A 25117-nucleotide genomic window follows, 5' to 3' on the forward strand; every position below is an offset into this window, starting at 1 on the left:
TTCAATCTTCCTATCTAAAGGATCCTTAAAGGAAGTACTATCTGCCGTAGGAATAGTAGTACGTTTAGCAAGAGTAGAGACAGCCCCATCAACTTTAGGGATTTTGTCCCAAAATTCTAATCTGTCAGATGGCACAGGATATAATTGCTTAAAACGTTTAGAAGGAGTAAATGAATTACCCAAATTATTCCATTCCCTGGAGATTACTTCAGAAATAGCATCATGGACAGGAAAAACTTCTGGAATAACTACAGGAGATTTAAAAACCTTATTTAAACGTTTAGATTTAGTATCAAGAGGACCAGAATCCTCTTTCTAATGCAATTAAGACTTCTTTAAGTAAAGAACGAATAAATTCCATTTTGAATAAATATGAAGATTTATCAGCATCAACCTCTGAGACAGAATCCTCTGAACCAGAGGAACCATTATCAGAATGATGTTCATTTAAAAATTCATCTGAAAAATGAGAAGTTTTAAAAGACCTTTTACGTTTACTAGAAGGAGGAATAACAGAAATAGCCTTCTTAATGGATTTAGAAACAAAATCTCTTATGTTAACAGGAACACTCTGAGTATTAGATGTTGATGGAACAGCAACAGGTAATGTAACATTACTAAAGGAAATATTATCTGCATTAACAAGTTTGTCATGACATTCATTACAAACAACAGCTGGAGGAATAGATACCACAAGTTTACAGCAGATACACTTAACTTTGGTAGATCCAGCACCAGGCAGCGTTTTTCCAGAAGTATCTTCTGACTCAGTGTCAATCTGGGACATCTTGTAATATGTAATAGAAAAAAAACAACATATAAAGCAAAATTGATCAAATTCCTTAAATGACAGTTTCAGGAATGGGAAAAAAATGCCAGTGAACAAGCTTCTAGCAACCAGAAGCAATAAATAATGAGACTTAAATAATGTGGAGACAATAGTAACACCCATATTTTTTAGCGCCAAAAAAGACGCCCACATTATTTGGCGCCTAAATGCTTTTGGCGCCAAAAATGACGCCACATCCGGAACGCCGACACTTTTGGCGCAAAAAAACGTCAAAGATGACGCAACTTCCGGCGACACGTATGACGCCGGAAACAGAAAATTTTTTTTGCCGCCAAAAAAGTCTGCGCCAAGAATGACGCAATAAAATGAAGCATTTTCAGCCCCCAACAGCCCACAGGGAAAAAAGTCAAATTTTAAGGTAAGAAAAAAATTGATTTATTCATATGCATTATCCCAAATATGAAACTGACTGTCTGAAATAAGGAATGTTGAACATCCTGAGTCAAGGCAAATAAATGTTTGAATACATATATTTAGAACTTTATATAAAAGTGCCCAACCATAGCTTAGAGTGTCACAGAAAATAAGACTTACTTACCCCAGGACACTCATCTACATGTAGTAGAAAGCCAAACCAGTACTGAAACGAGAATCAGTAGAGGTAATGGTATATATAAGAGTATATCGTCGATCTGAAAAGGGAGGTAAGAGATGAATCTCTACGACCGATAACAGAGAACCTATGAAATAGACCCCGTAGAAGGAGATCATTGAATTCAAATAGGCAATACTCTCCTCACATCCCTCTGACATTCACTGCATGCTGAGAGGAAAACCGGGCTCCAACCTGCTGCGGAGCGCATATCAACGTAGAATCTAGCACAAACTTACTTCACCACCTCCATAGGAGGCAAAGTTTGTAAAACTGATTTGTGGGTGTGGTGAGGGGTGTATTTATAGGCATTTTGAGGTTTGGGAAACTTTGCCCCTCCTGGTAGGAATGTATATCCCATACGTCACTAGCTCATGGACTCTTCCTAATTACATGAAAGAAAAAACACAATTTGCAAAAACGGTACTGTGCCTTTAAGAGAAAAAAAGGCATACACAAACTGCAAAACAGGTTAAAATTGCTTCAAATTTTCCGAAATTTTAACAGTGTACCCACTAAGCCTTAGAAGGATTGCACAACAAGTAAATAAGCAATAAACCCACAAATGACAAAACCAGATTGAAATTTGTCTAAAAACAGGTTAAAACCCCTATAAGCACCTTGCGACAGCTCTGCTTTGGCCCTACCTGCTCTTAGGAACGATAATCTGGGGTTAAAGCTTCGAATAGGCCCTCAGGAGGCTATCAGTACCTCAGGAGAAGTTGCTTGCTGCTTGTCTGAATTACTAAATGCGCAACTGAGGCGCGAAAATAGGCCCCGCCCACCTCACTCGATGTTGCTGGGGCCTACACTAATCTAGCAAACTATGTTTGAAAACCATGTGGGTTATAACAACCCTAAATAAGCCAAATGACCCCTCAAACGTTCCCATAAACATAAAAAACGTTACTCCCAGAACACACAAACGTTTGTCACTTTCTAATAAACAAACTGAGTGCCCAAAAAACTTAGCCCTTCATGCAAGCTAGTAAAGCCTCTTTCATACTAGGATTACTTCTTCCCCTTATGGGGATACTGTCAGCCTTTCTGACTTAACACAGTCTCTGCAGAAAATATGACTGAACATGCCTCATTGCTGCATAGCAAGAAACCGTTCCTCACACTGAAGTTTTCTTGTACTCCTCAGCTTCTGTGGGAACAGCAGTGGACCTTAGTTACAAATGCTAAGATCATAATCCTCCAGGCAGAAATCTTCATCTATGTCCTGCCTGAGAGTAAATAGTACAACACCGGTACCATTTAAAAATAAACTCTTGATTGTAGCTAAAATTAAACAGCTTAACACCTCTTTCACTTTACCCTTCCTGCTTAGAGCCAGCAAAGAGAATGACTGGGGGTGGAGTTAAGGGGGGAGCTATATAGACAGCTCTGCTATGGTGCTCTCTTTGCCACTTCCTGTTAGGAAGGATAATATCCCACAAGTAAGGATGGATCCGTGGACTCAGTACATCATGCAAAAGAAATTAACTTTGCAGTTCTGAGAGGAAGAGTTTCCCAATTATAGTTTCTAATAATTTCTAACAGCATTTTCCTATATATAAAGAAAGACATTTAACCTTGTTATTTAGTTAAAGAGAAATGCATTATGCATTCACTTGAGACAAAATAAATCCAATAATCTAAACGGGATGTAATATCTACTTAACACTTCACAATTACACTAATTCACTTTTTTAGGTGAGGGAAATAAAAATACAAAACTTAAAATTGTAATTTTGCCTTTTATGATTAACACTATAGGATATTTACAACTCACAAATGTAATATAATTCATTTCGGATACAAAATTTTGAATTTTACAAGGATGTTTTGCAATACACATTTTAAATCAAGACAAATTCCAGATGTGCTTGAAGTCATGTCAAATTTACAACATTGATTTTGTACTAATAAAAAAAATTAACACATCTATATAATTATCTGAGGAATTCAAGGGTAATGACTCCTGAAACAATGTGTGGATATTAAGAAATTGATGCTCCTATTTTTAATCTTTTTTTTTTTTTTAAAACCCACACATTTAGGATGGTGAAAGGTTGGAAGACCCACTGACTGCATTTATAATGTAGAGCATACAATGATTTTTGTTGGTATGGTATATGGTATTTAAGATATGTATCACTATTTTAACATGGCCTCTTTCACTTTACCCTTCCTGCTTAGAGCCAGCAAAGAGAATGACTGGGGGGTGGAGTTAAGGGGGGAGCTATATAGACAGCTCTGCTATGGTGCTCTCTTTGCCACTTCCTGTTAGGAAGGATAATATCCCACAAGTAAGGATGGATCCGTGGACTCAGTACATCATGCAAAAGAAATTAACTTTGCAGTTCTGAGAGGAAGAGTTTCCCAATTATAGTTTCTAATAATTTCTAACAGCATTTTCCTATATATAAAGAAAGACATTTAACCTTGTTATTTAGTTAAAGAGAAATGCATTATGCATTCACTTGAGACAAAATAAATCCAATAATCTAAACGGGATGTAATATCTACTTAACACTTCACAATTACACTAATTCACTTTTTTAGGTGAGGGAAATAAAAATACAAAACTTAAAATTGTAATTTTGCCTTTTATGATTAACACTATAGGATATTTACAACTCACAAATGTAATATAATTCATTTCGGATACAAAATTTTGAATTTTACAAGGATGTTTTGCAATACACATTTTAAATCAAGACAAATTCCAGATGTGCTTGAAGTCATGTCAAATTTACAACATTGATTTTGTACTAATAAAAAAAATTAACACATCTATATAATTATCTGAGGAATTCAAGGGTAATGACTCCTGAAACAATGTGTGGATATTAAGAAATTGATGCTCCTATTTTTAATCATTTTTTTTTTTTAAAACCCACACATTTAGGATGGTGAAAGGTTGGAAGACCCACTGACTGCATTTATAATGTAGAGCATACAATGATTTTTGTTGGTATGGTATATGGTATTTAAGATATGTATCACTATTTTAACATGGTCTGTACGTTTGGATTTATCATTTTATAAACATAATGAATTGTAAGACGAATGTGTGAGATTATTTAATGGTGCTTATTTATGCACTTTATAACTTAGCATATGGGCAAAATAAATAGCACTGATCACTAACTTATATGGTTATTGCTAACCTCGGTGAATTGTTCTACATAAGTGAAGTAGTAAAATAGAGGCCCCTGAATTACCATGCACATCTAGTGTACACAATATAAAGAAAAAATAAAAATTATTACACAATGCAAGAAGAGACAGGAATATGCTACTTTGCATGTACAAGTGCAACATGTTGCATTAAAGTGAATAAATATCACAGATTTAATGTCATTATTAAAGTGATGTCTGATCAGCATTTAGTAGTACACTGTCCAAAGAGAAGAATTAGAAAAGAAATGTCCCAAAACTTCCTTTGCCATTTCTTTTAAACTGATTGCCTATTATAGAGACAAACATTTCTTGGGATGTTAGGTTTTCATCATCTGCTTTTGTAATTCCCAAGGCACTCAGTCTTTTCTTCTGTATTTGGCGTTTGCTCTTTGAGTTGGCGACCAATTCATTAGCAATGGCGTGATTTCCTTCCACTTCCTCACTTGTTTCACACTTCTCATTTTCAGGGACTACTATTGCCATAGGTTCATCAGTCTGTACTACATCTATTTTGTCCACATGTTCTATAATATCCTTATCTGATTGTATCCCTAGTAAAAAAAAAAAAAAAAAAAAAAAAAAAAAAAAAAAAAAGAAAATATAATAAATGAGGTAGCTTTTTATTATTACTTATGGAAGTTAAAAAATTTTTTTTATCAAAAACTAAATAAAATGGCTCCAACTACAACTAGTTTGTTTTGGAAGCTAAAACTTGTACACTCAATTCCAGAACATGAAAACATAGAAAGAATCAATATCAAACATGTTTAAAGGGCAAAACATCTACTTCATCTCTTAGAGATAATTTTTTTTTTCTAAAACAGAAACATACTGAGAAAAAAGGAAATTTATGCTTACCTGATAAATGTATTTCTTTTACGATATGACGAGTCCACGGATTTCATCCTTACTTATGGGATTACACCTCCTTTAGCTCCTCCCTTCCCTCCCCCTCCAGTCATTCGACCGAAGTTAGGAAGAGAAAGGAAAAGCCAAAAGGTGCAGAGGTGACTGAAGTTTAACAAAATAAATACCTGTCTTAGAAATGACGGCCGTGGACTCGTCATATCGTAAAAGAAAACATAATTTATGCTTACCTGATAAATTCCTTTCTTCTGTAGTGTGATCAGTCCACGGGTCATCATTACTTGTGGGATATTAACTGCTCCCCTACAGGAAGTGCAAGAGGATTCACCCAGCAGAGTTGCTATATAGCTCCTCCCCTCTACGTCACCTCCAGTCATTCGACCAAGGACCAACGAGAAAGGAGAAGCCAAGGGTGTAGTGGTGACTGGAGTATAATTTAAAAAATATTTACCTGCCTTAAAAAACAGGGCGGGCCGTGGACTGATCACACTACAGAAGAAAGGAATTTATCAGGTAAGCATAAATTATGTTTTCTTCTGTTAAGTGTGATCAGTCCACGGGTCATCATTACTTGTGGGATACCAATACCAAAGCAAAAGTACACGGATGACGGGAGGGATAGGCAGGCTCTTTATACAGAAGGAACCACTGCCTGAAGAACCTTTCTCCCAAAAATAGCCTCCGAGGAAGCAAAAGTGTCAAATTTGTAAAATTTGGAAAAAGTATGAAGTGAAGACCAAGTTGCAGCCTTGCAAATCTGTTCAACAGAGGCCTCATTCTTAAAGGCCCAAGTGGAAGCCACAGCTCTAGTGGAATGAGCTGTAATTCTTTCAGGAGGCTGCTGTCCAGCAGTCTCATAAGCTAAACGAATTATGCTACGAAGCCAAAAAGAGAGAGAGGTAGCAGAAGCTTTTTGACCTCTCCTCTGACCAGAGTAAACGACAAACAGGGAAGACGTTTGTCGAAAATCTTTAGTTGCCTGTAAATAAAATTTAAGGGCACGAACTACATCCAGATTGTGCAAAAGACGTTCCTTCCTCGAAGAAGGATTTGGGCACAAGGATGGAACAACAATCTCCTGATTGATATTCCTGTTAGTGACTACCTTAGGTAAGAACCCAGGCTTAGTACGCAGAACTACCTTATCCGAGTGAAAAATCAAATAAGGAGAATCACAATGTAAGGCTGATAACTCAGAGACTCTTCGAGCCGAGGAAATAGCCATTAAAAATAGAACTTTCCAAGATAACAACTTTATATCAATGGAATGAAGGGGTTCAAACGGAACACCCTGTAAAACGTTAAGAACAAGGTTTAAACTCCATGGTGGAGCCACAGCTTTAAACACAGGTTTAATCCTGGCCAAAGCCTGACAAAAAGCCTGAACGTCTGGAACTTCTGACAGACGCTTGTGTAACAGAATGGACAGAGCTGAGATCTGTCCCTTTAAGGAACTAGCGGATAACCCCTTTTCTAAACCTTCTTGTAGAAAAGACAATATCCTAGGAATCCTAACCTTACTCCAAGAGTAACCTTTGGATTCGCACCAATATAGGTATTTACGCCATATTTTATGGTAAATCTTTCTGGTGACAGGCTTCCTAGCCTGTATTAAGGTATCAATAACTGACTCAGAAAAACCACGCTTTGATAAGATCAAGCGTTCAATTTCCAAGCAGTCAGCTTCAGAGAAGTTAGATTTTGATGTTTGAAAGGACCCTGAATCAGAAGGTCCTGTTTCAGAGGTAACGACCAAGGTGGACAGAATGACATGTCCACCAGATCTGTATACCAAGTCCTGCGTGGCCATGCAGGCGCTATTAGAATCACTGATGCTTTCTCCTGTTTGATTCTGGCAATCAATCGAGGAAGCATCGGGAAAGGTGGAAACACATAAGCCATCCTGAAGGTCCATGGTGCTGTCAAGGCATCTATCAGGACCGCTCCCGGATCCCTGGATCTGGACCCGTAGCGCGGAAGCTTGGCGTTCTGTCGAGACGCCATGAGATCTATCTCTGGTTTGCCCCAACGTGGAAGTATTTGGGCAAAGACCTCTGGATGAAGTTCCCACTCCCCCGGATGAAAAGTCTGACGACTTAAGAAATCTGCCTCCCAGTTCTCCACTCCCGGGATGTGGATTGCAGACAGGTGGCAAGAGTGAGACTCTGCCCAGCGAATTATCTTCGATACTTCCATCATTGCTAGGGAGCTTCTTGTCCCTCCCTGATGGTTGATATAAGCTACAGTCGTGATGTTGTCCGACTGGAACCTGATGAACCCCCGAGTTGCTAACTGGGGCCAAGCCAGAAGAGCATTGAGGACTGCTCTCAATTCCAGAATGTTTATTGGAAGAAGACTCTCCTCCTGATTCCATAGTCCCTGAGCCTTCAGAGAATTCCAGACAGCGCCCCAACCTAGTAGGCTGGCGTCTGTTGTTACAATTGACCAGTCTGGCCTGCTGAATGGCATTCCCCTGGACAGATGTGGCCGATAAAGCCACCATAGAAGAGAATTTCTGGTCTCTTGAATGGAATGAAGGACACGGCATGCATTTTGAAGTTTTGTTAACCTGTCCTCTGTCAGGTAAATCTTCATTTCTACAGAATCTATCAGAGTCCCCAGGAAGGGAACTCTTGTGAGTGGAAAGAGAGAACTTTTCTCTTCGTTCACTTTCCATCCATGCGACCTTAGAAATGCCAGTACTATCTCTGTATGAGATTTGGCAGTTTGAAAGCTTGAAGCTTGTATCAGTATGTCGTCTAAGTACGGAGCTACTGAAATTCCTCGCGGTCTTAGTACCGCCAGAAGAGTGCCCAGAACCTTTGTGAAGATTCTTGGAGCCGTAGCCAGTCCGAATGGAAGAGCTACAAACTGGTAATGCCTGTCTAAAAAGGCAAACCTTAGATACCGGTAATGACTTCTGTGAATCGGTATGTGAAGGTAAGCATCCTTTAAATCCACTGTGGTCAAGTACTGACCCTCTTGGATCATGGGCAAAATTGTTCGAATAGTTTCCATCTTGAACGATGGAACTCTTAGGAATTTGTTTAGGATCTTTAAATCCAAGATTGGCCTGAAGGTTCCCTCTTTTTGGGAACTACAAACAGATTTGAGTAAAACCCTTGTCCTTGTTCCAACCGCGGAACTGGATGGATCACTCCCATTAATAAAAGATCTTGTACGCAGCGTAGAAACGCTTCCTTCTTTGTTAGGTTTGTTGACAACCTTGACAGATGAAATCTCCCTCTTGGGGGAGAGGATTTGAAGTCCAGAAGGTATCCCTGAGATATGATCTCTAACACCCAGGGATCCTGAACATCTCTTGCCCAAGCCTGGGCGAAGAGGGAAAGTCTGCCCCCCACTAGATCCGGTCCCGGATCGGGGGCCCTCAATTCATGCTGTCTTAGGGGCAGCAGCAGGTTTTCTGGCCTGTTTGCCCCTGTTCCAGGACTGGTTAGGTTTCCAGCCTTGTCTGTAGCGAGCAACAGCTCCTTCCTGTCTTGGTGCAGAGGAAGTTGATGCTGCTCCTGCTTTGAAATTACGAAAGGAACGAAAATTGGACTGTCTAGCCTTGGCTTTGGCCTTGTCCTGAGGCAGGGCATGACCTTTACCTCCTGTAATGTCATCAATAATCTCTTTCAAGCCGGGTCCGAATAAGGTCTGCCCTTTGAAAGGAATATTAAGCAATTTAGATTTAGACGTAACATCAGCTGACCAGGATTTTAGCCACAGAGCTCTGCGTGCCTGAATGGCGAATCCTGAATTTTTAGCCGCAAGTTTAGTTAAATGTACTACGGCATCTGAAATAAATGAATTAGCTAACTTAAGGAATTTAAGTTTGTGTGTGATGTCATCTAGTGTGGATGATTGAAGTGTCTCTTCCAGAGACTCAAACCAAAATGCTGCTGCAGCCGTGACAGGCGCAATACATGCAAGAGGTTGCAATATAAACCCTTGTTGAACAAACATTTTCTTAAGGTAACCCTCTAATTTTTTATCCATTGGATCTGAAAAAGCACAGCTATCCTCCACTGGGATAGTGGTACGCTTAGCTAAAGTAGAAACTGCTCCCTCCACCTTAGGGACCATTTGCCATAAGTCCCGTGTGGCGGCGTCTATTGGAAACATTTTTCTGAATATAGGAGGGGGTGAGAAAGGCACACCGGGTCTATCCCACTCCTTAGTAACAATGTCAGTAAGTCTCTTAGGTATAGGAAAAACGTCAGTACTCGTCGGTACCGCAAAATATTTATCCAACCTACACATTTTTTCTGGGATTGCAACTGTGTTACAATCATTCAGAGCCGCTAATACCTCCCCTAGTAACACACGGAGGTTCTCAAGCTTAAATTTAAAATTTGAAATGTCTGAGTCCAGTTTATTTGGATCAGAACGGTCACCCACAGAATGAAGCTCTCCGTCTTCACGTTCTGCAAACTGTGACGCAGTATCAGACATGGCCCTTGCATTATCAGCGCACTCTGTTCTCATCCCAGAGTGATCACGTTTACCTCTTAGTTCTGGTAGTTTAGCCAAAACTTCAGTCATAACAGTAGCCATATCTTGTAATGTGATTTGTAATGGCCGCCCAGATGCACTCGGCGCTACAATATCACGCACCTCCTGAGCGGGAGATGCAGGTACTGACACGTGAGGCGAGTTAGTCGGCATAACTCTCCCCTCGTTGTTTGGTGAAATATGTTCAATTTGTACAGATTGACTATTTTTTAAAGTAGCATCAATACATTTAGTACATAAATTTCTATTGGGCTCCACTTTGGCATTAACACATATAGCACAGAGATATTCCTCTGAATCAGACATGTTTAACACACTAGCAAATAAACAGCAACTTGGAAATACTTTTCAAAGTAATTTACAAATAATATGAAAACGAACTGTGCCTTTAAGAAGCACAGAAAATATTATAACAGATAAAATAATTAAGTTATAGCATCAATCTTTGTCAGAATATACAGTTTTAGCAAAGGATTGTTCCCCTCAGCAAATGATAACTAACCCAGGCAGCAGAAAAAAATACACAAATAAACGTTTTTTATATCACAGTCAATACAATCAGCACAGCTCTGCTGTGAATGATTACTTCCCTCAAAAAAGACTCTTGAGATCCCTGAACTCTGTAGAGATGAACCGGATCATGCAGGAAGAAAATGAACCTCTGACTGAGTTTTTCTGATGCATAGTGAAAGCACCAAAATGGCCCCTCCCCCACACACATAACAGTGAGAGGGATCAGTGAACTGCTCTAATTTAAATCAAAACTATTGCCAAGTGGAAAAAAAGTGCCCAAAACATTTTTTCACCCAGTACCTCAGAGAAAAAAACGTTTTTACATGCCAGCAAAAAAACGTTTTACCTCAATAATTAATTGTCATTTAAAACCTATTGCAAGTCCCTGCAAAATAGGTTAAGTCTATGTATACAGTTTAAAAGCCAGAGAAGTACCATTTCCCAGAAAACTGAAGTGTAAAATATACATACATGACAGCCTGATATCAGCTACATCTACTGCATTCAAGGCTGAGTTTACATTATAACGGTATGGCAGGATTTTCTCATCAATTCCATGTCAGAAAATAATAAACTGCTACATACCTCTTTGCAGATTAATCTGCCTGCTGTCCCCTGATCTGAAGTTTACCTCTCCTCAGATGGCCGAGAAACAGCAATATGATCTTAACTACTCCGGCTAAAATCATAGAAAAACTCAGGTAGATTCTTCTTCAAATTCTACCAGAGAAGGAATAACACACTCCGGTGCTATTATAAAATAACAAACTTTTGATTGAAGATATAAAAACTAAATATATCACCATAGTCCTCTCACACATCCTATCTAGTCGTTGGGTGCAAGAGAATGACTGGGGGTGACGTAGAGGGGAGGAGCTATATAGCAACTCTGCTGGGTGAATCCTCTTGCACTTCCTGTAGGGGAGCAGTTAATATCCCACAAGTAATGATGACCCGTGGACTGATCACACTTAACAGAAGAAATAAATTTATCAGGTAAGCATAAATTTCCTTTTCTTTTACAAGATATGACGAGTCCACGGATTTCATCCATACTTATGGGATACAATACCAAAGCTATAGGACACGGATTAAAGGGAGGGACAAGACAGGAACCTAAACGGAAGGCACCACTGCTTGAAGAACCTCTCTCCCAAAACCAGCCTCAGAAGAAGCGAAAAGCCATGTGCCCCTCTTACATACACAACAAACATATCGCTCCAATATAAAGCGTAACTGTATGAAAAAAAACTGCACTGCCTCAGGTCAGTTTAATGTATGACAATGACAGTCCTTAGCCAGCAACCGCATCTACCAGCGTTTAGCCCATACTGAATAACATAATTTATGTAAGAACTTACCTGATAAATTAATTTCTTTCATATTAGCAAGAGTCCACGAGCTAGTGACGTATGGGATATACATTCCTACCAGGAGGGGCAAAGTTTCCCAAACCTCAAAATGCCTATAAATACACCCCTCACCACACCCACAATTCAGTTTAACGAATAGCCAAGAAGTGGGGTGATAAGAAAGGAGCGAAAGCATAAAAAAAATAAGGAATTGGAATAATTGTGCTTTATACAAAAAAATCATAACCACCACAAAAAGGGTGGGCCTCATGGACTCTTGCTAATATGAAAGAAATTAATTTGTCAGGTAAGTTCTTACATAAATTATGTTTTCTTTCATGTAATTAGCAAGAGTCCATGAGCTAGTGACGTATGGGATAGTAGATACCCAAGATGTGGAACTTCCATGCAAGAGTCACTAGAGAGGGAGGGATAAAATAAAGACAGACAATTCCGCTGAAAAAATAATCCACAACACAAATCAAAAAAATGAAATAATAAGCAGCAGAATCAAACTGAAACAGCTGCCTGAAGTACTTTTCTACCAAAAACTGCTTCTGAAGAAGAGAAAACATCAAAATGGTAGAATTTAGTAAAAGTATGCAAAGAAGACCAAGTTGCTGCTTTGCAAATTTGATCAACAGAAGCTTCATTCCTAAAAGCCCAGGAAGTAGAAACTGACCTAGTAGAATGAGCTGTAATCCTTTGAGGCGGGGACTTACCCGACTCTACATAAGCATGATGAATCAAAGATTTTAACCAAGATGCCAAAGAAATGGCAGAAGCCTTCTGACCTTTCCTGGAACCAGAAAAGATAACAAATAGACTAGAAGTCTTTCTATAACCTTTAGTAGCTTCAACATAATATTTCAAAGCTCTTACTACATCCAAAGAATGTAAGGATTTCTCCAGAGAATTCTTAGGATTAGGACACAATGAAGGGACAACAATCTCTCTACTAAAGTTGTTAGAATTCACAACCTTAGGTAAAAATTTAAATGAAGTCTGCAACACTGCCTTATCCTGATGAAAAATCAGAAAAGGAGATTCAGAAGAGCAGATAACACAAACTCTTCTAGCAGAAGAGATGGCTAAAAGGAACAACACTTACCAAGAAAGTAATTTAATATCCAGAGAATGCATAGGTTCAAACGGAGGAGCTTGTAAAGCCCTCAGAACCAAATTAAGACTCCAAGGAGGAGAGATTGACTTAATGACAGGCTTGATACGAACAAAAGCCTGTACCAAACAATGAATATCAGGATGATTAGCAATCTTTCTGTGAAAAAGAACAGAAAGAGCAGAGATTTGACCTTTCAAAGAGCTTGCAGACAAACCCTTATCCAAACCATCCTGAAGAAACTGTAAAATTCTAGGAATTCTAAAAGAATGCCAAGAGAGTTTATGAGAAGAACACCAAGAAATGTAAGTCTTCCAGACTAGATAATAAATCTTTCTAGACACAGATTTACGAGCCTGTATCATAGTATTAATCACTGAGTCAGAGAAACCTCTATGACTAAGAATCAGGCGTTCAATCTCCATACCTTCAAATTTAATGATTTGAGATCCTGATGAAAAAATGGGCCTTGAGATAGAAGGTCTGGCCTTAATTGAAGTGTCCAAGGTTGGCAACTTGCCATCCGAACGAGATCCGCATACCAAAACCTGTGAGGCCATGCTGGAGCCACCAGCAATACAAACGAACGTTCCATTAGAATTTTGGAAATCACTTTTGGAAGAAGAACTAGAGGCGGAAAGATATAAGCATGTTGATAATTCCAAGGAAGCGACAGCGCGTCCACTGCTTCCGCCTGAGGATCCCTGGATCTGGACAGATACCTGGGATGTTTCTTGTATAGATGAGAGGCCATCAGATCTATTTATGGAAGTCCCCAGATTTGAACAATCTGAAGAAATACCTCTGGGTGAAGAGACCATTCGCCCGGATGTAACGTCTGGCGACTGAGAAAATCCACTTCCCAATTGTCTACACTTGGGATATGAACCGCAGAAATTAGACAGGAGCTGGATTCCTCCCATACAAGTATCCGAGATACTTCTTTCATAGCCTGAGGACTGTGAGTCCCACCTTGATTATTGACATACGCCACGGTTGTGACATTGTCTGTCTGAAAACAAATAAACGATTCTCTCTTCAGAAGAGGCCAGAACTGAAGAGCTCTGAAAATCGCACGGAGTTCCAAAATGTTGATTGGTAATTTCGCCTCCTGAAATTCCTAAACCCCCTGCGCTGTCAGAGATCCCCATAAAGCTCCCCAACCTGAAAGACTCGCATCTGTTGAGATTACAGTCCAGGTTGGACGAACAAAAGAGGCCCCTTGAATTAGACGATGGTGATTCAACCACCAAGTCAGAGAAGATCGAACATTGGGATTTAAGGATATTAATTGTGATATCTTTGTATAATCCCTGCACCACTGGTTCAGCATACAAAGCTGGAGAGGTCTCATGTGAAAACGAGCAAAGGGGATTGCGTCCGATGCAGCAGTCATGAGACCTAGAATTTCCATGCACAAAGCTACCGAAGGGAATGATTGAGACTGAAGGTTTCGACAAGCTGAAACCAACTTCAGACGTCTCTTTTCTGTTAGAGACAAAGTCATGGACACTGAATCTATTTGAAAGCCCAAAAAGGTTACCTTTGTCTGAGGAATCAATGAACTCTTTGGTAAATTGATCATCCAACCATGTCTTTGAAGAAACAACACAAGTTGATTCGTATGAGATTCTGCAGAATGTAAAGACTGAGCAAGTACCAAGATATCGTCCAAATAAGGAAATACCGCAATACCCTGTTCTCCGATTACAGAGAGAAGGGCACCGAGAACCTTTGAAAAGATCCTTGGAGCTGTTGCTAAGCCAAACGGAAGAGCAACAAACTGGTAATGCTTGTCTAGAAAAGAGAATCTCAGGAACTGATAGTGATCTGGATGAATTGGAATATGAAGATATGCATCCTGTAAGTCTATTGTAGACATATAATGCCCTTGCTGAACAAAAGGCAGAATAGTCCTTATAGTCACCATCTTGAATGTTGGTATCCTTACATAACGATTCAATATTTTTAGATCCAGAACTGGTCTGAAGGAATTCTCCTTCTTTGGAACAATGAATAGATTTGAGTAAAACCCCAGACCCCGTTCCAAAACTGGAACTGGCACAATTACCCCAGCCAACTCTAGGTCTGAAACACATTTCAGAAACGCCTGAGCCTTCACTGGGTTTACTGGAATGCGTGAGAGAAAAAATCTTCTCACAGGCGGCATTACCTTGAAACCTATTCTGTACCCTTGTGAAACAATGTTCTGAACCCAAAGACTGTGAATCGAATTGATCCAAATATCTTTGAAAAATCGTAACCTGTCCCCTACCAGCTGAGCTGGAATGAGGGCCGCACCTTCATGCAGATTTGGGAGCTGGTTTTGACTTTCTAAAAGGCTTGGATTTATTCCCGACTGGAGAAGGTTTCCAAACGGAAACCGTTCCTTTAGGGGAAGGGTCAGGCTTTTGTTCCTTATTCTGACGAAAGGAACGAAAACGATTAGCAGCCCTATATTTACCTTTAGATTTTTTGTCCTGAGGCAAAAAGGTTCCTTTCCCCCCAGTAACAGTTGAAATTATAGAATCCAACTGTGAACCAAATAATTTATTACCTTGGAAAGAAAGAGAAAGCAAAGTTGACTTAGAAGTCATATCTGCATTCCAAGAATTAAGCCATAAAGCTCTTCTAGCTAAAATAGCTAAAGACATATACCTGACATCAATTCTAATGATATCAAAAATGGCATCACAAATAAAGTTATTAGCATGTTGAAGAAGTTTAACAATGCTATAAGCATTATGATCTGACACCTGTTGCGCTAAAGCCTCCAACCAGAAAGTGGAAGCTGCAGCAACATCAGCCAAAGAAATAGCAGGTCTAGCAGGTCTAAGAAGATTACCTGAACATAAATAAGCTCTCTTTAGAAAGGATTCAAGCTTCCTATCTAAAGGATCCTTAAAGGAAGTACTATCCGCCGTAGGAATAGTAGTATGTTTAGCAAGAGTAGAAATAGCCCCATCAACTTTAGGGATTTTATCCCAAAATTGTAATCTATCAGATGGCACAGGGTACAATTTCTTAAACCTTGGAGAAGGAGTAAATAAAGTACCCAGACTATTCCATTCCCTAGAGATTACTTCTGAAATAGCACCAGGAACTGGAAAAACTTCTGGAATAACTACATGAGGTTTAAACCGAATTTAAACGCTTAGTAGATTTAGTATCAAGAGGACTAGACTCCTCCATATCTAATGCAATCAACACTTCTTTAAGTAAAGAATGAATAAACTCCATCTTAAATAAATATGAAGATTTATCAGTGTCAATATCTGAGGCAGAATCTTCTGAACCAGATAGATCCTCATCAGAAACAGATAAGTCAGAATGATGGCAGTCACTTAAAAACTCATCTGAAATATGAGAAGTTTTAAAAGACCTTTTACGTTTACTGGAAGGAGGAATAACAGACAGAGCCTTCCTAATAGAATTAGAAACAAATTCTTTTACATTAACAGGGACATCCTGAACATTAGATATTGAAGGAAAAACAACAGGTAAAGGAGTATTACTAATGGAGACACTATCTGCGTTAGAAAGCTTATCATGACAACTAACACAACCAAAAGTTTACAACAGATGCACTTAACTTTGGTAGAACCAGCATCAGGCAGCGTCTTTCCAGAAGTAGATTCTGATCCAGGGTCAGGTTGTGACATCTTGCAATATGTAATAGGAAAAACAACATATAAAGAAAAAATTATCAAATTCCTTAAATGACAGTTTCAGGAATGGGAAAAGATGCAAAATAAACAAGCCTCTAGCAACCAGAAGCAATAAATAGATCCCCTAGAGGAAGACCATTGTATTCAAATAGGCAATACTCTCTTCACATCCCTCTGACATTCACTGCACTCTGAGAGGAAAACCGGGCTCCAGCCTGCTGCGAAGCGCATATCAACGAAGAATCTAGCACAAACTTAGTTCACCACCTCCATGGGAGGCAAAGTTTGTAAAACTGAATTGTGGGTGTGGTGAGGGGTGTATTTATAGGCATTTTGAGGTTTGGGAAACTTTGCCCCTCCTGGTAGGAATGTATATCCCATACATCACTAGCTCATGGACTCTTGCTAATTACATGAAAGAAATTAGACATATTTAGCAATCAATATAAGGGAATGTCAGGTACACCATTTCCATACATATAGTGCATACTGCTTACCCCTCCCCAGAAAGCCTGTTCTGATGCATCAAGTCTCCCCAGAAACAAAAGACTGAACATACCTCAATGCTGCTTGTAGCATAACACGGTTCTCCACACTGAAGATCTCTCTTTACACTACCTTCAACTGCTCTGTGGGAACCAGCATGGATCTTACATAACATTTGCTAAGATCATCAACATCAGGGCAGAAAAATAAAATGTCTCCACTCCTCTTGGGAAGTTATAGACTGACGATTTCACCCTGAGAAAAATAGTACTCACTGGCACCATTTTAAAATAAAAGACTTCTTAAATGAAGAATCTAAACTAACACCTCACTTTACCTCTTCCTATCAATAACACAGGCAAAGAGAATGACTGGAGGGGGAGGGAAGGGAGGAGCTATATATACAGCTCTGCTGTGGTGCTCTTTGCCACTTCCTGCTAAACAGGAGGAGTAATCCCATAAGGATGAAATCCGTGGACTCGTCATATCTTGTAAAAGAAAAGTTTACATTATCCACGTAGTGTATATAAACGACATGTTTAAAACAAAAGTGTGTCTAAAGTGCCTAGAGATACCAAAAATATTGTAAAACAGTAATATACTGATGAATCTATTAACTTAAAGGGACATGAAAAACAATTTTTTTCTTTCATGTTTCAGATGGAGCATTTGATTTTAAATACATTTCCAATTTACTTCTATTTAATTTCTTTTGTTCTCTTGGTATCCTTTGATGAAAATGATACCTAGGTAGGTATCAGGAGCTGCTGATTGATGACTGGGTTGTGGACTCTCTCTGTCAAGAAGGAATTAAAATCAGGAAAGCAAAGTTTTTATTTTCCTTCTATTGGCAGTAAGAGCCCACAAGAACATTCATAACCTATGGCAAACCAAAACCCAAGCTGTAGGGTTCAAGAATATTCAGGAGGGAAAAAGTAGGGAAGGCAGTCCTAAGTACTAGGCACCATCGCTTGTAGAACCCCTTCTCCCAAAGGATGCCCCGGCTGAGGCAAAAACAGAAAATTAGTAGAACTTTGTGAGAGTGTTTAATGAAGACCACATTGCAGCTTTGCAGATCTGCTCAACTGAAGCCTCATTCTTCAAGGCCCAAGTAGTAGACACCGCACGGGTAGAATGTGCCGTAATTCTCTAATGGGACTCCTGACCTCTTCCCTGTAGGCCATACTGATCAGACTTCTCAGCCAAAAGGAATTCTTAACAGCTGAGGCCTATTGCCCCTTGCTGTCAGTATATAGCAGGATTATAATACAATTTATTTAATAATTATTCTTTAAAACAAACCCCCAATAAAATGCATATATGAAAAAATTAAAATCAATATTTTATTCCTAAATTCTTTATATTAAAGTTATAAATACATTGAATTATATTTATAGGAATAAGATTATGAATCAAACTATACAAGCTTAAACTGTTACAATATTCTATACAAAGATCATAAAAATACACCTTTACAAATTACCTTATTTACAATGAATCACATTAAAATATCACAATAAAATACCAGAACCTTCTGTTATTAACTGATAACTCTAGTTCAATGCCCAATATGGATTACCAACTTACTATACTTAATAACTACCAGAGTATGGATCGTTAACTTAACAATGCTTAGTTAGACAATATAACAAAATGCTTTAACATCCAATTGATATGCCAATTTATTTGGACTGAAATAACCTCTTTAGCTATAATAAGGCAAATTCTAATATAAATATATATATATATATATATATATGAAAGAAAAGAGAAAATGATAGAAAAGGTAGGGCGCAAATAATATAAATGTTTATAATATATATTAAATTGGCTATTATTCTGCAAAACAATAAATAGAAAGTCACTTGTAAGATCAGTCTAATATGTCCAATATCCTTATGATAGATATATAGTTGCTGAACACAAATCCAATGCAATAAAATAAAATAGTAAGGAGACAGTAAATAGTTTATATATATATATATATTTCATCTCTCATATATAGCATATACTTTTTATTTTTATTATATTTTATTATCTTTTTATTTTTTTACTTATTTTTTTAGAAGATCTACCACTGTATATTATACAAACTTTTGATATGTGTTTTGTACGAAGTGTTTAGATTGTATTGTGTGTTTTATAATACTATGTATTACTAGCTAAATAGGCTAACTATTTACTGTCTCCTTACTATTTTATTTTATTGCAGTGGATTTGTGTTCAGCAACTATATATCTATCATAAGGATATTGGACATATTAGACTGATCTTACAAGTGACTTTCTATTTATTGTTTTCCAGAATAATAGCCAATTTAATATATATTATAAACATTTATATTATTTGCGCCCTACCTTTTCTATCATTTTCTCTTTTCTTTCATATTTTCTTTTACCCTAGTTGGAGGGTTTAGGGACCATCTCTCTAGGGTAGATAGATTGGGGCTGCATTTAATTACTATTATCCACTTCCAAAGAATTTTTAGGATCAGGTTTTTCCTGCTTGCGCCACATGCACACTTCTCTTCTTTTCTTCTATATATATATATATATATATATATATATATATATATATATATATATATATATATATATATATATATATATATATATATATATAAAACACAATAACTGTATTTATTTTATGATATTAAAATACAAAATTATTTCTAAACATTAATATGTAATACCAGTATACTTACTACAACCTAACTAAAGCTTTAGAATAGCTTTGATTTAAAATATTAAATATACAGTTGCTTATACTTTACCAGATCATCAGTTTGAGAATTCAGTTAATATCCAAATATGTCTATCGTCATATGTTACAGAATTATGCACATTTGTAAGAGAATTAATCTTGATAGTCTCCTATCAACAAAGAGTGTCCCACTGTATTTGTCTTACAGAAAACTGTGTTCGTACACTGGTCTCTCTTATAAGCAAAAGTGGCAACAGCAGGATTGCAAACAGTCACCAACCAAACTTTTTTCCACCAAGATCCCTCTCTCTCTGCGCAGGGAGTTTTTGTCTGAGACAAAACTCCTCCTCACTTCTTAATCATTCGATAGATTTGGATACGCCCTTTTCTCTGATTGGTTACTGGGAAATTTCATTTTCAACAGCCAAATGCCTTTTTGGCTGTAATACTGGATTTAGGCCATCGAGGCAGCAGGCAAAAAGAAACAGTTTTATTCAAATATTGCTGAAGTTCAATTATCTAACCTATAAAATGTTTATCAAATACACTTTCTTTATATTAATAAACCTGTCTGGTCATATATCTGTCTCATCTAATATAACTTAGCATGTATTTATAGAGGCCAAAGATGAACATATTTCCAGTATCATACTAGTAAGCAATTATACTGTAAATTATTTGGCTCTTCACAGAATCATTTCATTTAACATCCTGGCATTATATTGCATCTTCAATAAATACAGCACATTTCACATTTCTAATATTTTTTGAGTGCATATATTCATGTTTATGATCAATATTCATAGGACATCTTGTTGTCTGAAAAATAAAGAAACAGATGCTGTTATTTTGAAATGAGTCAAACATGTATACATACTAATGCAGATATTAATTTAATTTATTACAAATCTGAAAGGCATTTCTTAGATCCATGGAAATATGAATTTTTATACAATACTGAGGTATATCTTACTTGAAATTCAAACACAAGTTGTAAATTCAAAAATAAATTTACAAGTTATAATGCAAAATATGTTTCACTGCTTAGATAATCTTCATCTACATGTAACGTCTAGAATTCATGGATTCAACACAGCAGGGGTAAATCTACTGTTGCATACACTTAAGCCATGTCTGTTTATTTACATTGGTCTGATAGGTTTATTACCCATCTTGGGCAGGAAATCAACTTTAAACAGAGCAGCCACATGGTAAACATCTCTTTGAAATAACTGCCTGATCTTTGAAATGACTGCCTGAACTAATGAGACCAAATGTTTTCCCTTTGTTCTCATTTGGATGTATTTGAGCAGTAAGGGGGACAGTGGCAATCTGATAGGAACTTTAGCTTTACACCTTAGGCAGGAAATCTTTGAAAGCAAATCTTTGTTCTCAGATGTTCTTTTAATCAGGAAAAAAGGGGGTTCGTCTGTTATGGCTATAGCCCACACAATTCATGTCAAATTTTATATTAACCAAAATGAAACATCAAATCATGTGGTACATATGTAGTCCACTTCATGTTATTCACAGATACCCTGACATTGTGCTTACCGGTATACAGAATGAATAAGGAAGAAGATTGTCAAAACTCCTTAGTAGCGTGAAGGTAGAACTTCAACACTGACCACATCCAAATTGTGTAACAGTCTCTCTTTGGAGGAAGATGGATTAGGACAAAGTGTAGGAACCACAATCTTCTGATTGATATTATGAGTATTCACCACTTTAGGTAGAAAGCCTGGTTAAGTCCCCAACACAGTCTTATCCTGATGGATCACCAGATACGGATGATTACACATCAAAGCTGAAAGCTCTGATACTCTGTGAGCAGAGGAAAAAGCCAATAAAAAGACCACTATCCAAGTGAGCAACTTAATATCAATAGAATGTAGAGGCTCAAACAGGGCTCTCTGAAGAACCTTAAGAACTAAATTTAGGCTCCACGGGGCAACAACAGCTTTGGAAAAAAAGTGTCAAATTTGGGCCAGAGCCTGAACAAACTCTTGAACATCTGGCAAACTAGCCAACTTCTTGTGAAACAAAACTGAAAAGGGCAGAAATCTGACCCTTAATAGAACTGGCCAACAGGCCTTTCTCCAGACCTTCCTGGAGAAACTCGTTGTGCTGTAGCCAGCCCGAATGGAAGCGCAACAAACTGGTAGTGCTTGACCAAGACCTTATCTTGATGAAAAATCAAAAAAGGAGGCTCACAATTCAGAAACTCTTCTAGCAGATTAAATAGCCAAAATAAACACTTTCCAAGAAAGTAGTTAAATGTCCAATTTATGCATAGGCTCAAAAGGAGTATCCTGGAAAACCCTTAACACTAGGTTAAAGAACCATGAAAATCAGTATAAATGTGGCCAAAACAGTGATTAGTTATCACATAGACGTATGATCTACACGTTTAAAATCTTTTTGTATAAAATCTTCATCTGTTTTTTTTCTGTGTTTCCAGTTCCAAGGACATCCCGCTTTTTTGCTGATGCCTCATTATAAAAAATGCATCCAATCATGATGTGTTTGCTCTCCTGTAATTTACATATTGTACTCGGCATTGTGCAGTCCCAAACTCATGCACAAATGATAACAATCTTCTATGCATGAGCATCATGCTTTTTGCCTGACAATTATACGCAGACCTTATGAAACTAGTGCCGCTGATGAAAATTTAGGCTGCGCACGCAGCGAGTGAAGAAAAATCAAAATATGACACTGATGTCCCCAATGATGTGTGCGACTTCACAATGAGCATGCGCAAAAGATGTGCGCACAATCATGCCTATATGGATAGAGACGAAAAATAGGACTGCATAGCTTGTAAAAATGCCAGCTTGGAAAAGATTAATATTTCAACTACATAATGCAAGAAAAAAAGCCAATATTTATTACATAGTTATTTACTTAATATTCTGCGTATAAACTTTACAATTTTTTGAAGAAGATGTTTGCCTTTCGTGTCCCTTTAAGATTCCAAGGAGGAGAAATAGGCTTGATAACAGATTTAATTAAGACCAGAGTTTAAACAAAACAATGATCAGGAAGATTAACAATCTTTCTGTGGAACAAAACTGAAAGAGCTGAAATCTGCCGTTTCAGGGAACTGGCAGATAAACCCTTATGTAGGCCATCCTGTAAAAAATTAAAAATCCTAGGAATTCTAAAAGAATGCCAGGAAAAAAACAATTTATGTAAGAACTTACCTGATAAATTAATTTCTTTCATATTGGCAAGAGTCCATGAGCTAGTGACATATGGGATATACAATACTACCAGGAGAGGCAAAGTTTCCCAAACCTCAAAATACACCCCTCACCACACCCACAAATCAGTTTAAAGAATAGCCAAGAAGTGGGATGATAAAGAACGGAATAAAAAGCATCAACAAATGAATTTGGAAATAATTGTGCTTTATACAAAAAAATCATAACCATCATAAAAAAAGGGGTGGGCCTCACGGACTCTTGCCAATATGAAAGAAATTAATTTATCAGGTAAGTTCTTACATAAATTATGTTTTCTTTCATGTAATTGGCAAGAGTCCATGAGCTAGTGACGTATGGGATAGCAATACACAATATGTGGAACTCCAGGCAAGAGTCACTAGAGAGGGAGGGATAAAAAATAAAGACAGCCAATTCCGCTGAAAAAATTAATCCATAACCCAAATCATAAGTTTTAATCTTATAAAGGAAAAGAAAAAAACTGAAATTATAAGCAGAAGAATCAAACTGAAACAGCTGCCTGAAGAACTTTTCTACCAAAAACTGCTTCTGAAGAAGAAAAAACATCAAAATGGTAGAACTTAGTAAATGTATGCAAAGAAGACCAAGTTGCTGCTTTGCAAATCTGATCAACTGAAGCTTCATTCTTAAAAGCCCAGGAAGTGGAAACTGACCTAGTAGAATGAGCTGTAATCCTCTGAGGCGGGGATTTACCCGACTCCAAATAAGACTAATGAATCAAAAGCTTTAACCAAGATGCCAAAGAAATGGCAGAAGCCTTCTGACCTTTCCTAGAAACACAAGAGACAACAAATAGACTAGAAGTCTTCCTGAAATCTTTAGTAGCTTCAACATAATATTTCAAAGCTCTCACAACATTCAAAGAATGTAAAGAATTCTTAGGATGTGGACACAAAGAAGGGACAACAATTTCCCTACTAATGTTGTTGGAATTCACAACTTTAGGTAAGAATTTAAATGAAGTCCACAAAACTAACTTAACCTGATGAAAAATCAGAAAAACAGAATTTATGCTTACCTGATAAATTACTTTCTCCAACGGTGTGTCCGGTCCACGGCGTCATCCTTACTTGTGGGATATTCTCTTCCCCAACAGGAAATGGCAAAGAGTCCCAGCAAAGCTGGTCACATGATCCCTCCTAGGCTCCGCCCACCCCAGTCATTCGACCGACAGACAGGAGGAAATATATATAGGAGAAACCATATGATACCGTGGTGACTGTAGTTAGAGAAAATAATTCATCAGACCTGATTAAAAAAACCAGGGCGGGCCATGGACCGGACACACCGTTGGAGAAAGTAATTTATCAGGTAAGCATAAATTCTGTTTTCTCCAACATTGGTGTGTCCGGTCCACGGCGTCATCCTTACTTGTGGGAACCAATACCAAAGCTTTAGGACACGGATGAAGGGAGAGAGCAAATCAGGTCACCTAAACGGAAGGAACCACAGCTTGCAAAACCTTTCTCCCAAAAATAGCCTCCGAAGAAGCAAAAGTATCAAATTTGTAAAATTTGGCAAAAGTGTGCAGTGAAGACCAAGTCGCTGCCTTACATATCTGGTCAACAGAAGCCTCGTTCTTGAAGGCCCATGTGGAAGCCACAGCCCTAGTGGAGTGAGCTGTGATTCTTTCGGGAGGCTGCCGTCCGGCAGTCTCATAAGCCAATCGGATAATGCTTTTAAGCCAAAAGGAAAGAGAGGTAGAAGTCGCTTTTTGACATCTCCTTTTACCAGAATAAACAACAAACAAGGAAGATGTTTGTCTGAAATCCTTAGTAGCCTCTAAATAGAATTTTAGAGCACGGACTACGTCCAAATTGTGTAACAAACGTTCCTTCTTTGAAACTGGATTCGGACACAAAGAAGGTACAACTATCTCCTGGTTAATATTTTTGTTAGAAACAACTTTAGGAAGAAAACCAGGCTTAGTACGCAAAACCACCTTATCTGCATGGAACACCAGATAGGGCGGAGAACACTGCAGAGCAGATAACTCTGAAACTCTTCTAGCAGAAGAAATTGCAACTAA

The 25117-nt window shown here is 37.9% G+C and overlaps 1 protein-coding gene across 1 annotated transcript in view; it reads right to left on the bottom strand.

Annotated features, from left to right (window-relative positions):
- Positions 1 to 3164: 3164 nt before the first annotated feature.
- The window catches only part of SHCBP1 (SHC binding and spindle associated 1), a 422105-nt gene continuing 400152 nt past the window's right edge, over positions 3165 to 25117 (bottom strand). The window contains exon 10 of the mRNA XM_053719355.1: positions 3165 to 5164. Within this exon, the coding sequence (XP_053575330.1) occupies positions 4848 to 5164 (317 nt within the window). The 3' untranslated portion in view covers positions 3165 to 4847. The remainder of the gene's footprint in view (positions 5165 to 25117) is intronic.

Source organism: Bombina bombina, chromosome 1, assembly GCF_027579735.1.
Source record: "Bombina bombina isolate aBomBom1 chromosome 1, aBomBom1.pri, whole genome shotgun sequence".
NCBI classification, from domain to species: Eukaryota; Metazoa; Chordata; class Amphibia; order Anura; family Bombinatoridae; genus Bombina; species Bombina bombina.